At 43.5% G+C, this 14,750-nt stretch overlaps 1 protein-coding gene across 1 annotated transcript; it reads right to left on the bottom strand.

The window, feature by feature from the left end:
• Positions 1-202: 202 nt before the first annotated feature.
• Positions 203-14,105, bottom strand: LOC4329287 (GDSL esterase/lipase At2g42990). The gene is made up of 3 exons (XM_015768933.3): positions 13,476-14,105; positions 654-1,137; positions 203-520 (listed from the first exon to the last, which is right to left on the bottom strand). The coding sequence occupies exons 1-3, from the start codon at positions 13,866-13,868 to the stop codon at positions 327-329; spliced, it is 1,071 nt and encodes a 356-aa protein (XP_015624419.1). The 5' UTR covers positions 13,869-14,105; the 3' UTR covers positions 203-326.
• Positions 14,106-14,750: the final 645 nt, after the last annotated feature.

The raw sequence follows: 14,750 nt of genomic DNA, 5'->3' as shown, positions 1-14,750 counted from the left end.
ACTTTTCACGTCGGAAACGGTATATAAACCATGCCCGAAAGCATATGCACGGCAGTGACAGTAGGTGGAGTGAATAACTTTTCTATTCATCTATTGCTAACATGATGAGTGCAGAACTACTCCTACATCTGTTCGATGGATGGATGGATCGATCTCGTCGTTGGGCACGATGGGCATAGTGGCATACCAATACTAACGGGGCTTCCAATGCAAGAGAGAAGCTAATAAAATCGAATCGAATCCAATATCAATATATTACCCCAAAATTATACTACTACTCCTAAATGAATTAATACTACAAGTAAGTCGAAGATGAATTGGATCGATCAGAGGAAGTGGGAGAAGGTGGTGTTGAAGAGGTATTCGGCGATGATCCGGTTGGCCCGCTCGGTGGGGTGCACGGCGTCCCAGAACACGTACCTGTCCGCGTCCCTGCACGTCCTCGCGTCCCACGCGCTGCACGTGTACCCCATCTCGTACGTCCCCGTCCCGCAGCATCCCACCTCCGCCTTCACGAAACCTGCAGTACACCCCCACCAGTGTCGTGTCGTGTCGTGTCAGTCCAGCAAAATGCATGCAACGCCCCAAAGTCCCAAACCCACCCAACCACGAGAACGAGATCGATCCGCGTTAGCGATATATGCATGGCTTGCCGTATCGTGCCGGGTCGCCGAGGATGTCGGCGAAGAAGTCGTAGACGTCGGCGAAGCGGAGCTGCGCGCCGGGCAGGCCGTCGGCGAGCTCGGCGATCATGCCGCGGAGCGCGCCGTTGAAGGCCCTGGCCGCGGCGTTGTACTCCTCGGCGCAGAACATCATGCGGCGGGCGCGGACCAGCGGGAGGCAGCCCGCGGCGGCGAGCCCCGTGAAGGCGACCTTGCGCGCGCCGAGGCCGTAGAGCTCCACGAGGAGGCCACGGGCGAGGCCCACCAGGAAGTCGGTGTACTCGCCCACCCCGAACTGCAGGTACCGCCGCGTCGTCCCCGCGAAGTAGTTCTCGATGAAGTCGTTGGTGCCCATGCTGATGGCGTACACCGCATCCGACACCACCGCCTCCGCCTCCGCCGCGCCCAGGTGCGCCGCCAGCCGCCGCTTGTACTCCCGGAAGTAGTCTACTTGCTTCCACAGCGGGATCACCGACTGCAAACCATGACACACACACAGCGTAAATAGTTGGGATTTGCAACTTTTTTAGTTTTTTTTTAAAACAATTTTTTTAGTAACTTAGAATTGCAGATGGCTAATGGCCAAGCCTAAAATTACAATGCCATGTAATGTAACGTGTAATTTTAGTTTTTCTTTTTTCACCACGGTACACTCGTCCTATACTTATATGAGCACCTCCAAAAGGGAAGTGGGACATGCCACTTAAATAGTTGTGAAAAAATTTGAAAAGAAAAGAAGATGTATTAACATGTGATATATCACTCCACAAACATACAAGTTCAAATTCAACTTCTATGTAAAAAAAAAATTAACGGTGAATATACGTTAACTAGCTATAGTTTAATTTTTTTTCGTTGCGAGACATAGAAGTTGAATTTAAACTTGCATGTTTGTAGAGTGTTGTATCACATGTTAATACATCTTCCCAAAATTTTTTAGTTTTTTTCATAACCATTTGGGTAACATGCAAACAACGAGGAGATATTCCCTCGAGGGATCAAAATAGTTTCCCTTCCAAAAGTCCGATGTATCATTATATTAACGAAGTTACCATAGACGTCTCTTTATCAACGAGTCACCTAATATTAAAAAAATTTAATAAGTCATAAATATAAACATCTATGCCAAGAACTTGAACTCAGGTGAGTGCGTTTCACCACAAGGAACCTAACCAGTTGAGATACGCTCACTTCGTATTTCTTTCATCTTATCTGTAGCTTTGTTGTTATTGCCATTAATTATTTACATCTAAGTTTTAATTTTTCTAATGAACTATTTTATAATTTATACTAGTAATATATGTTTATTTCAAAAAAAATTATAAAAAAAATCAAAATAGTTAATTGCTCAACCATTTGGCGTGGTAAGTAGTAAGTGTCAGGGTTACAGATAAGGTATACCCCCTATCCTACGACTTCGACTTATGGAATATACCGATAAGGTATGCCTTCACGTACGCGGATTGTTCTCGTAAATGTCGTGTGGAAACTGTTTCAAATTATAGAAAATATCTCTACGAGTCAAGTGATTTCCAAAGTCCTACTCGAAAGGGATAGAGTTTTTGTTATACCGTACCAGGTCCGATATCCTCAAATCTTTCTTGGGGGGCAAGATGATCCACGGTATAAAAAAGACCCCCTGGGAGGGGCTCAGGGCATCCAATTCAATCGCCAACACACCCACCAAATTTTACGAAGCCGGAGTAAATGGAGACAAGACGCCGGGAGATCTCGTCGAATCCCTTGACTACGATCTCATTGGTACCATCTGTTTCGACTACTCTCTTTGTAATCTGTTCTCATCATCATGAATCCCATATAAACTGGACTAGGGCTATTACCTGATAAGGGGCCTGAACCAGTACAATCTTTGTCTTTTGTCTGCTTGATATCGTACTACGTAGACCCTCGTTCCAACGTACCCCAATACTCTACACATCCGGTCCGCGAGTATCACTCATCGACAGTAAGTGATAATCTTTACCTACTTGAAAAAATGAAATATGCTTCCACCAAAATTTTGTTCGTTCATCAAATCCAAGCGCCGCTAAGTGATTCATTCGCGTCGCCCCGCGTGTGCACGTTTTTATCCCGAGTTTTGCGGAATTGGTTACGACGATTTGGATGCGGATTCACTCCGATTTGAGGGGAAACGAAGAGAAGAGGTCGAATGGATCAAAAGAGGAGATCGAGTAGATCAAAAGCCCTCAACCAATTTTGGGAGATCGAGAAAAATTCGAACGGATTTTATGGAGACGATTCACTCCGGCATCGTACGGGCATGGGACTATCGCCTGGAGGTTGAAGATGCTACTATAGCGCATGGGTCTAGGTTGGCAGCGAGAGAAGGCAATCGACTGTGCTAGGTAGGTCTGCGACTTCAGTTATGGCTTGAGCCGAAGAGAGGTAAGCCGAGTGTAAGGAGGTAGGAGTCAACGGACCGGGCTAGGGCTGAAAAGGAAAGAAATAGTGGACTTTTAGCCCAAAACCAAGCAAGGATTTTAATAAATCTTTTCAATTATAGTGTATAATAGTGATTCCAGTGTTTTATTTTATTGCTCAGCCTTTACCCGTTATAACACACGGATATTTTTTTCTACTCGAGGAATAAGAGAGTAACGAGAACTATTAAATTTCATGAGAAAAGTTATCAGCGTTATGGAATCTAAACATACACTGAACAATTATATTTTGATGACTTGTTGAGATTCATTGGTATTTGATACTCCTTTCGATTAACACATATGAAGTTAACCTTTTTTTTCATCAAAATTTTAAGGGACAATTGCTTATTTGACCCTGTTTTGAACTGTAATTGCTGATTTGGCCCTACTTTTTAAACTTTGCTTATTTGACCCTCTTTTTCGAGTACGAAGCTTCCTCTGACCCTCTTTTGATGACTCCGTTAGGGTTCGATTTTTTTAAAAAAGAAAATGTTTCAAGACTTCCTAGTGACGAAAATACCCTCCAAACCCTATTTTGACTCTCTCTCTCTCACTCGTGCGTGACTCTCACGGTCTCACCTCTCTCTCACTCGTGCGTGCAGCGGCGGCGACGACCTACGCGTGCGGTGGCAGCTAGCTAAGGGGGCGGCGGTGGCGGCGAGCTGAGGGGGCAGCGGAGGCGGCGTCAAGCACTGCCCCGCCGGCGCCCACTCGTTGTGGTGGAGGGCGGTGGCGACGGCACTTTGAGGGGGTCCGAGTCGGCGCCGATTTGAGGGGGCGGCGGCGTGATGTACAGCCCCGCCGGCGCCCGCTGTGGAGGTGGAGGGCAGCGGCGGTGGCGGCGGTCTGATGGGGCGCGGGGCGGCGCCGATCTGTGGGGGCAGCGACGCCGAGCTGTGGGGGCGGTGGCGCCGAGCTGTCATGGCGGCGACGGTGAGCTCGATGACAAGGAGGAGGAGCAACGGTGGTGGAGCTCAGGCCGTGGCGGTGTGCAAGCGGTGGATCCGGCGGCTGCTGGGTGTACGAGCCGCAGATCCGGCGGCGGCGGCGTCTCTCTCCCGCGAGCTGGTGAGCTTCGGCGCCGCGCCGTCACCACTCCACGCGCGCCAGCCTCCTCCTTTCTCCGCGTGCGTGATGCCGCCGCCCGCCCTCCGCACGCCGGTGAGCTCCAGCGCCTTCCTCCCTCTGTCTGCGGGCCGGCTTCTGTCTTCCTCCGCGCGCGCCGCCGCCGGGTCGGCAACGACGACGACGACGCCACGGCGAAGATCACAGGGGCCACTCCCTCCACTCCCTCCCTCCCCGTGCACGTCGGCCTCAATCTTCTTCCCCGCGCGCCACCGCCGGTCGGCAACGACGACGACGACGACGCTGTGGCGAAGAGCACAGGGCACCGCTCTCTCCCCCCAGCGCGCGCCGGCCTCCGTCTTCCTCCGCGGGTGCGCCGCCGCCGCCGCTGGGGAAAGAGATTTTTTTTTTATATTATCCAAACTTTAGGTCAAATAAGCAAACAAACAAGATATAACAGGGCCAAATAAGCAAGGGCAAAATGAACTATTTACCCCAAAATTAACACCGTCACCTCACACAAACGGAATAGAGTCAGACCAGAGCTTCGTACTCGAAAATAAGGGTCAAATAAGCAAAGTTCAGAAAGTAGGGTCAAATCGGCAATTAGAATTCAAAACGAGGTCAAATAAGCAATTGCCCCAAATTTTAAATCTTGAGTACCAACAAGTTTGACAAGTACGAAAATGTTGTGCAGATTTCAAAGTTTCGTCGTCGCATAAACTTATTAAATTTTATAGTCTTAAACTAATTAGATTGTATAAACTTAATTTAGAAACAATTATTCCCTCGCATCATAATAAATTTCTAGAAAATGACTCGGTCAAACTTTTGGATTCTGACTATCAGTTTATATTAATATTAAAATAAATTTGAAAAATTAATATGTTTATTGTATTGTGATATTATTTTCTCAAATCAAATTTCGGCCTACCATTTTTTATTTTTAATGTGAGTATTTGAGCGATAACTGATATGAAATGTTTACTTTGATTGGATATTGTCATCATCGTTGAATATTTATGACGAGAGGATCACAAGATGAAGTATGATGGAATTATATCCATGACAGTAAATATATATATATATATATATATATATATATATATATATATATATATATATATATATATATGTTTTTATTAAACAGAATAATTTTAACTTCTATAAATAGTCCTCCATCTGCCCTAAAATGTAAGGCGCAACCAAAGAAAAAATATTTATCACCTTACTGTTTTATTTAGAGTAGATTAAAGGATATTGAATAGATTCTTTCAAATAAAACACATGCACCACATTCTAGAATTAAAGATTTTAAGGTCAAAGAATTTTTTTAAAAAAATAAGGAGAGAAATATGTGCTAGCGTTACTACAAAATCTAGCATCTTTATTGGCCCATCTATTACGGAGACCTACAGCCTGTTACAAAAGCACACACTTGTGATGGGGTAGAATTAATATGACCGATTAAAGATACGTCCTCACGGCCGAACCTGTCACCGTTAACCCTCATCTTTGACGGGATGAATTTGTGGCTCAACACAGGACATATGTGACCTACCGCAGCCAAGGCGCCCTATCACCGATGGATCATCGTTGACAGGTGCAAGCTATCGGCCCGTGAAAGATGACTATTTATGTCCCATTACCGGTCACCTCATATCTCCAACGGGTACAACAACAATAAAACCCGTATCTCCCACCTACCACACCCTACCCTTCAATTTTTTTTCTCCTCCACCTCAACGTGGCCACTCCTCTTTTCTCAGCCTCAGTTTCTCAAACTCTCTCTCTCACTGCCTCTCTTTCTATCTTGATCTCTCTTCCTTTCCCAGACAATGGATCCAGCCATCTAGTACATGGTGGTGGCGCGCAGCGGCTAGATCTTGCCACTCTGACCCTGAGGGTGGTGGATCCAATACCGATTGTCTCCTCATCTCCATGTCTGCCTCCCAAGCACCGTTGTCGCCACCGTCTACGACCCCGAGTACCAGCCACCTCCTCGTCTCTCCCTCCACTTATAGATCCATGAGCGGCCACCAGCTCCTCCTCACGAGCGTCGGCCTTCCGTCTTTCGCCCTTCGCCTCTGGGGTGGGGATAGCCAGATTTGCGGCATGTGGTTACGGTCACGGTCAGGGTTGGGACTGATGGCACATCTGTCTTTGTGTGGCTGTCCCGTTCGTCGGCTCTCCTCCACATGCCTCCATCGCCAGTGTCATTGTCACTCGTTCAAGGTCAGGGTCAGTCGCCGCCACCTTAAGGGCGCCAGATCTGGCCTTTTGGAGGTTAGAAGCAACTGGATCTGGCTGCCCTAGAGCTTTCAACAACTTGATCTGATCGCCCCCACCTCGGGGACCTCGGTAGTTCCATAGTTCAGGCTGGCCGCAGCGACAGCGACTACAGTGATGGGGACAATGACGACGACGAAGAGCTTTGGATGGGAACCTTGATATTGTTGTTCCTTTTCATGGGTATTTTGCATCAGTGACGAGCATTGTTGCATAAACTTTATTTTTTCCCAATATCCACATCGGTGATGGGTTATGGTTACAACCCTTCAGAGATAAATGTCATCGGTGATGGAAGGGGATGTGACAGATATGTGGTTTTCACAATACTGATCATTCAACTATGACCAGACATCCATCTGCCATAGATAAGGATTATAACCCGTTACGAATTATCAGTTTTGTAGTAGTGTAGTTAATTGTATCACGTATCACACCTTATACTATGAAATATTAAAAAAAGTGGTTGCCCTTTATATTATCAAATCAAGGGAATATATAAAATTCTCCAAGAGGCAAGATAATATTAGCCATTCCTTCAATTAACGGTGTTCGCGGTAGGGCAAAAGGAGCTAGTCACAAGTTCTACATGAGCTTATGATTTTATATGGAAATGTAGTAATTATCATGCATAAAACGGAAGGATATATTTATTTTTGTTGGTGCAATAATTAAATGAGTAAAGTCCATCACCGGTCCCTAAACTTGTATCGCTGTGTTATCCCGGTCCCTAAACTCGCAAATCGATCGTTCAGGTACTTAAACTTGTTCGACTGTGTCATCTCGGTCCCTAAACTTGCAGATCACTCGTTGAGATCCTCCAACTTATTCAGTTGTGTCACCCCGGTCCCTAAATAGGATGGTCTAAAAACTTTATATCAAAATATAATTCATAACTTTTTCATGTGGACTCTAATGAAGACAAACTTTATATCAAAATTATATCGCTCGACGTGACCTACAACTTTGTAGTTGAAAAGTTTTTGAATTAAAACTGTTTAGGGTCCTAAAATATTGTTGTATGTTTATAGATTTTGAAATTTTAATTTTAAAATTACATTTTGGGACAAAAAAATGACTTACAATAAAAAAAATTCAACTACAAAGTTGTAGACCGCGTCGAGGGCTACAAGTTTGATATAAAGTTTGTCTTCATTAGAGTTCACATGAAAAAGTTATGAATTATTTTTAAATATAAAGTCTTTAGATCGTCCTATTTGACCCAGATGATATCAAATCCAAGTTTAGAGACCGGGGTGACACAACTGAACAAGTTGGATGACCTAAACGAGTGATCTACAAGTTTAGGGACCGAGATGATACAGTCGAACAAGTTTGAGAACCTAAACGGTCGATTTGTGAGTTTAGTGACTGGAATGACACAGCGGTACAGGTACAAGTTTAGGGACCGGTGATGGACTTTACTCTAATTAAATTCTCATGCTTGGGTCAAATTAAAGGCACAAGTCACAAGTGGATGTACTTTCTCATAGTACGTAAAATCCCTGTTTGTGGCCTGTTTAATTCGCAAAAAAAAAATTTTTAGGTGTCACATTGGATATTTGACCGGATGTCGGAAGGGGTTTTCGGACACGAATGAAAAACCTAATTTCATAACTCGTCTGGAAACCGCGAGACGAATATTTTTAGCCTAATTAACCTGTCATTAGCATGTGTGATTTACTGTAGCACTTTATTTAATAGCGAAGTGAAATTTTTTAAAAGTTATTCCGATCCATACCTAAAGCACACGGAAAAAGTTCCCAAAATACTTGGAAAAGGCGTTTCTTTTGTGCTAAATAGCGCACGGGAAAGAGGCAAAGAGAGCATTGTAGACGAGAAGATGATCAAGAAGATCATTGCGGGCACATCTGACAAAATCTGGCAGTGATGCTTCTGCAATGCTTCACAACTTTGTTCCATAACAGAAAAGGTTAAATTCGTGTTTAAAATCCATACCAACCTTAACGTGGGACCTAGCCTCGAGCAAAATAAATATACCACCATCCCCTTTGCCTTTTCTAGCTTGTCTCCTCTCTCCAATCTCTCCTGCGTGTCTCTTTGCAATTAATTCTTCTACTAATAATTACTTGTAGTAATTTACTAGTCTCGGTCAAAGTTGTCAAAATCTCGCTTGTGTAGTACGATTTTAAGATTTTAGTTAAAAGAACCATTAAAAAAGGCTAGACAATCGACAAATTCTCAAGCAGCTCAATTAGTATGCCAAAAGAGTAAATTACACCCACGATAAAACAACTTAGCAGGTGAGTGCAATATAGTGCTAGAACTTTAGAATTGAACATCCGAGTGCAACAACTTGACAAGTGGGTACGTTCTAGTATAAGAACTTAATAATTTAGTATTTTATTGAATTAATTTAGCTAAGCATATGCTAGATGAGATTTTTCACGATGTCAGTATGCCAATACACAATGATCATACGGATATTACCTTATATATGAATTTAATATTTAAGAATTATGTTGCACATACAATTTACATCCAATTACCTTTAAGAATTTTTTGTTTTCTTCACCTTCTCAATTATCAACTGAAATATAATAATTTCTTAATCCAGTTTAATTGACTTTCAGTTATTAGTTATTAGGATAAAAATATAAATATATTTATATAGATCATGCTAGTATATTGTCAAAATAAGTACTTTAAAAATTTTAATTTATATAAAAAATGCTCTAAATAATTAAGTTGTCACATAACTTCTTAATTTATTGTATCAAAATCCTACCTATTTTACAAGTTGTTGTATTTATACGATCACTTATAAAGTTCTTATACTAAATTGCACCTTCCTACCAAGTTGTTGCACTAGAACGTTCATTTTCAAGTTATTGCACCAAATTACACCCACCTGCCAAGTTGTTGCACCGTAAGTGCAATTTACTCATGCCAAAATGTAACTCACTCCTCTGTTCCAAATAGCTGCCCTTCATCCAGCTCTTTCAGCTGAGAATGACAACATTCATCATGTACTATGCTTCTAATGAATAAATTTCCTTTGTTCTCAAAAAAAAAAGAACCATTCTATTGTATATATAAGATCTTAGCCTTTTTCGCTACTCCCTCCGTCCCAAAAAACCGAATCTAGTACTGAATGTGACATATTCTAGTACAATGAACCTAGACATATGTATGTCCAGATTCGTAGAACTAGGATGTGTCACATTCAGTATTAGGTTGGTTTTTATATAGGACGGAGGGAGTACATCCTAAGGACACGAAAGCCACGGTTACAAGTGGTCTCGAGGGGGCTGTTCAATTTGCCAAAATAAATCTTACCAAATTTTGACAATGCCAAAAATTTTAGTAGGATTTCTTATGTATTTTTTAAAGTTTGGCAACAAACTAAACGTAGTCACTTTTTTGGCAGGAGTATGTTTAAAAATGGCATCAAATAGCCCCAAGATGTCACATAGTTAAGGCCAAAAGAAGTCACACCTCTTTACAATGGAGGCTACTGTAAAGTGGTATTTTTATTTCGGCCCCTAAGATTTTACATGTCAACCCTTCTTAAATATTTTATTTTTAGATGATTGAAATTTTTATACTTTAGACCCTATGACAAAAAAAAACACATATATACCCTAAACTTTAACGGTCCCACTATCAGTCTATCACTTTCAATATCCTCACCCACCCCTCTCCCCCACGGAATCCCCACCGAACCAGAGGCATCACTGTCGGTGCTATTCTCTCATCTCTCTCTCTTCCCTTTCAACGTCGGTGAAGCTCCCCTCTCCTCCTCGGCGGAGCCGCCTCTCCATTCTCTCTTCCCGCAAACTGGGCCGTCGTGGGCTGATGAACTCCTAGGCGGAGGGCAACGAGATCAGCACGGATTGAGGCTTCCTCCCGGCCACCGTGACGGGCGACAGGTCCTAGGCAGCGTGGATCGAGGTGGCTCCCTCCACGACACCACCGTTGGCATGAATCGAGGCGGCTCCCTTCCCAGCCATCGATGTAGATCTGGGCGGCTTCCGCCACGGTCAACGCCTCCTTTCCTTTGTCTGCCAGCGTATGTCCCTCCTTGCCGTCGTGACGGGCTCACTCCTGACCTCTCTTCCCTCCCCCCCCCCCCCCGGCCACCGCGACGAGCTCCTCTCCACATAGGTTGACAAGATTAGTGGCGTGGAAGTTCTCTCCCCTCTCCACCAGCGAGATCGAGCCGCCACTATTGGCGCGGATCGAAGCTTCCTTTCCGGCCACTGCGATGGGATCCTAGGTGGTGGATCCGACCTCGTTCTTGCTGGATCCGTGCGGTGCGACAAGGGCGGGGAGCAGATCATCAGACGACGACCTCGACGACGGCGACGGGTTGTAGTAGTCGTGATGGAGTGTAGCAACGACCTCGGCAGCGACGGGTTGCGGATACGGCGGGTCATGCAGCGGCGGGGTGTAGTGGCCACGACCGAGTGAAGTCACAACCTCAGCGTGGGCACGTATTGGTTCTCTCTTGGACAACATAAACCCATCTTCTCTCTCCTAAAGCCACCATAAATCATAGTTACCTCTGCAAGCTTCTCTGCTACCCTACGAGACCACTTCAAACCTCCAGCGTGGTATCCGAACCTAGCTGGAACTTGAGACCACAGTTATAAGGTACCACGTTCTACATGGCCTAACAACTTTATTCGTATAGCAATCTAGTCTGGTAATATAAATTTAAAAAAGATTATTTTTAGGATAGATGGAGTAGCAAGCATCGATCTTCCTAGCATTCAAATCGGCTCCAGATTCCAGACCATTCTCTGTGCTTACGTAGAAGCTGAACTTTCGAAGCCGGCGCACATAGCAGGGAGGAAAGCTCCAACAATTTTAGTGTGGTGGGGGCACGGACAAAACACACAAACGTTAATGGCCTTGCGAAAATGATGATTGCTTGCCGCTGACAACAGTTCCTTGCACACACATGGCATAGTGTCATTTCGCCTGACTTAGCAGTAAATGCCACCGGGACCGAGACTAGTAGTCCAGCAGTAGCAGTGCGCGATCGAGCAACTGACCGATCAGTGGACCAATGTGGATTTTGTGCCCCATTCGTATGTGTGGGGAGAGGGATATTTGTTTGTACTTGTACACATGTGGATTTTGAACTTAATCTTTCTAAAGCTTTTTATTCATAAAGAACATACTCCAGTACTCCAGTCGATAAGCACACATGCATACAAGATCAGCGCCGAGGTGAAATTTAGTCTAAGGGGCTGTTCTAAAGTGAAGATTGAATTGACTATTTTCTCGATTTTCGTTTGAATGCTTTTCAAACTGCTAAATAATATATTTTATTAAAAAATATAAAATTTGCTTTTAAAAATTAAATAATGTTATTTTTAATTTTTAATAATTGATACACAACTAATTATATGCTAATCATATTATCGTTTTGCATGCGGCTAATCAGCCATTCCTATACTCTGTTTATAACTCACCCTTAGTGACCAGATTATTGCAGTGAATTATCTGCATGATAAATACAAACTAAATATTGTGGTGAATAAACTTGATAAATAGCTTAGAATAAGGGATCTAAGCAATAAGCAATGTGGTACAAGGAGTTTATTTATTAGAACATGTATTTTTATATACGTAGGACAAATAATTGACGGTAATAATTTGATGAAATAGTTATAAGGAACATGGCGTTCACATACCGTTTAGAGCTCTAAAAGCACTAAGGGGTGACGGAATTTTGAGGAAACCAAAACGGTTTCGAAGACACTAACATAATTAAAGAGTTTCACCTCCAAAGAAATAAAAGAAAAGAATCATAAGAATTACTCTTTCCATTTTATATTATAAGACGTTTTCATTTTCTTTTAGTTAAATATTTTATATTTGATCAAATATATAAAAAGACATAGCAATATTTTCAATACAAGATAAACATACTACTAAAATATATTTAGTATTAAATTTAATAAAACTAATTTGGTATTACGGATATTGCAATTTTTCATAATTTTAGTCAAACTTAAGGAAGTTTGTTGAAAAAAATTCAAAAGCATCTTACAATGAGTACTACTCCCTTCATCTCATCACCTCAATATAAGTGTATCTAAAATTAGATGTGATATTTTATAATATAACGAATTTGAACAGCTAATTATCCATATTCATTATAATATAAAATATCATATCGATGCTAGATGCACTTATATTAAGACATAAAATGTATATTCGTAAAAAGAAAAGTTTACTTATCTACATGAATATAAATATCACTTGTTCAGATTAAAATAAAGTAGTCAGTTCTGGGACGGGGCAGTAGCTACGTGATGGGCTCTATATGAGAGTACACTACTGGTTACGGAGTATATATGGGCATGCATGGTCTTCGATACGTTGACATGTATAGACAAGCATCAGGCATCTCGTACGACAAAAAGCGCATTGCATTGCACCGTTCTACTATCTGACAAGTGACAGCGGCCAGCCTGTGTTTAACTGTTTGATCAGTAACATCCTGTTTGGCTCACCAAAAGATAGAGAAAAACCACCACTCCTACAGTACTGCAATAAGTTGATACGACGAGTTTTTTTTTTTTTTGAAAACCTGATACGACGAGTTAAATGCACAAGAAAACCTTCCTCTTAATTAATTTAATTTAGACGCGTTTCTTACGTAAATGAATTAGTAGGAATACTTAGGAATCTATGTTTCATGTTTTATTTAGTCAATTCGGAGCTTTGGATAATAAATAAAAATACCAAGACATATAAAAAAGAAAGAATTTGTAATAACAATGGAACAGTTATCTATATTATTCTTCGTTTGCGCGCTTGTTTCTCTTTTCAGAATATGCATGTTGCGTATTTTTTTTAGTAAGCTTAATTTCCTTAGCCTTTTCAAAGTAAAAGAAAAAACGTCTCATTTTAATTGGAGTTTATTTTGAAACCCGAAAAGTAAGTTGTTGATTGGAAAAAAAAATGGAAAAAAAAATAAAGAAAAAAGCAGCAGAAACAAAGTAAAATACAGAGTAGGAGTGAGTAGTTTACTCACGAAGACGCCGGCGGTGGTGACGTCGAGGCCGGAGCCCGCGGAAGCGAAGCAGACGCCGGTGGCGAAGTCCCGGATGCCGTAGTCCGGGTCGAGGTAGGCCGGGACGAAGGGGCGGAGGCCGTAGGCCTCGGAGTAGAAGTCGGTGGCGAGGCGGCCATTGCAGAAGCGCCCAGTGGCGCGGCGGCCCGGGAAGTCGCGGCCATAGGGCGGGAAGTTGCTCCGCACCACCGTCTGCACCGCGTTGTTGTTCCCGGCGTCCACCGTCGAGTCGCCGAACACGATCACCGCCGTCACCCGCGCCCCCACCGCCGCCGTCCGCCCCAGCAGCAGGAGTAGGAGGAGGAGGATGCCGCCGAGCAGCTGGCGGTGCGGCCCCGACGACGCCGCCGGCATGCTGGTCGGTGGTGTAATATCCTTTTTTTGGACTAATTAATTATTAAGCTGAGACCGTGGGAGGGCACTGCTGCGACGCGAGAGAGATGGGAGGTTTAATTGGGAGAACGACGTGAAAAGCGGCAGCGGCAGCGGCAGTGGGAGGGAGTAAAAGCGGGAGGCGTGGTTGCATGCGATGCGACTCTCTGCGGCGGTTCGGTGCAGCCCCACGCCGCCACCGCGTGTTGTCGAACTTATGGAGCGGAGAGGAGATAGCCAATTTAGGCACCCTAAATAATCCTCGGCGTTACGGCGAAGCACATATTTGCGCCTGCAGCGTGGCTATTTTTTCCTTTGGGATTTGTCTCCAAGGTTGGCGCGCCCGGCTGGCCGCGCGCGCGTGAACCTGATATTTTTCTCAAGACCGTGAACAAATTCAGGAATCGTACGACTGCGGGCACTTCTCTAGGAGCGGCCGGGGCAAATGCACGACCACGACAAGGCTGGCCAGCTCGAGTTCGGCCTCCAGCTAGCACCCGTGTGCTAGCGGATCCAAATTTTTTGCCAAAAACACAAAATGGCTGGCTGTTGCCTTAGTTGCCGTGACGAGAAAATTGACAAACACAATTATAGGCCGGAGATATCCTCATATATACTCCTTCCGTCTCAAACTATAAGCATTTTTAAACTCGACACAGTCTTTGAGATGCTACTTTAACCAACAATATCTACAAAAGTAAGATGTTTTAAATGAAATGAGTTGCACACACTAGTAAAAAAAGCTTATAGAGATCAGCACTATAGGTGCCGGAACAACTAAAACCGGCACCTATAATGCTTTTCCCTCTTCCGTGGGCTGAAAACACATAAAACCGACACCTTTAAGCAACTATAAGTGCCGGT

This window comes from Oryza sativa, chromosome 2, assembly GCF_034140825.1.
Source record: "Oryza sativa Japonica Group chromosome 2, ASM3414082v1".
Taxonomy (NCBI): domain Eukaryota; kingdom Viridiplantae; phylum Streptophyta; class Magnoliopsida; order Poales; family Poaceae; genus Oryza; species Oryza sativa.
The sequence above is the reverse complement of the archived record's forward strand: the minus strand, read 5'-3'. Positions and strand labels throughout refer to the sequence as shown.

Bases quoted from the DNA above. Each gene is read 5' to 3' on its own strand.
- LOC4329287 (XM_015768933.3), bottom strand. From the start codon at position 13,868: ATGCCGGCGGCGTCGTCGGGGCCGCACCGCCAGCTGCTCGGCGGCATC. The intron at 1,138-13,475 runs GTGAGTAAACTA...CATGGTTTGCAG, and splicing joins TCACCACCGCCGGCGTCTTC to TCGGTGATCCCGCTGTGGAA. The intron at 521-653 runs GCAAGCCATGCA...GGTGTACTGCAG, and splicing joins CGGCGACCCGGCACGATACG to GTTTCGTGAAGGCGGAGGTG.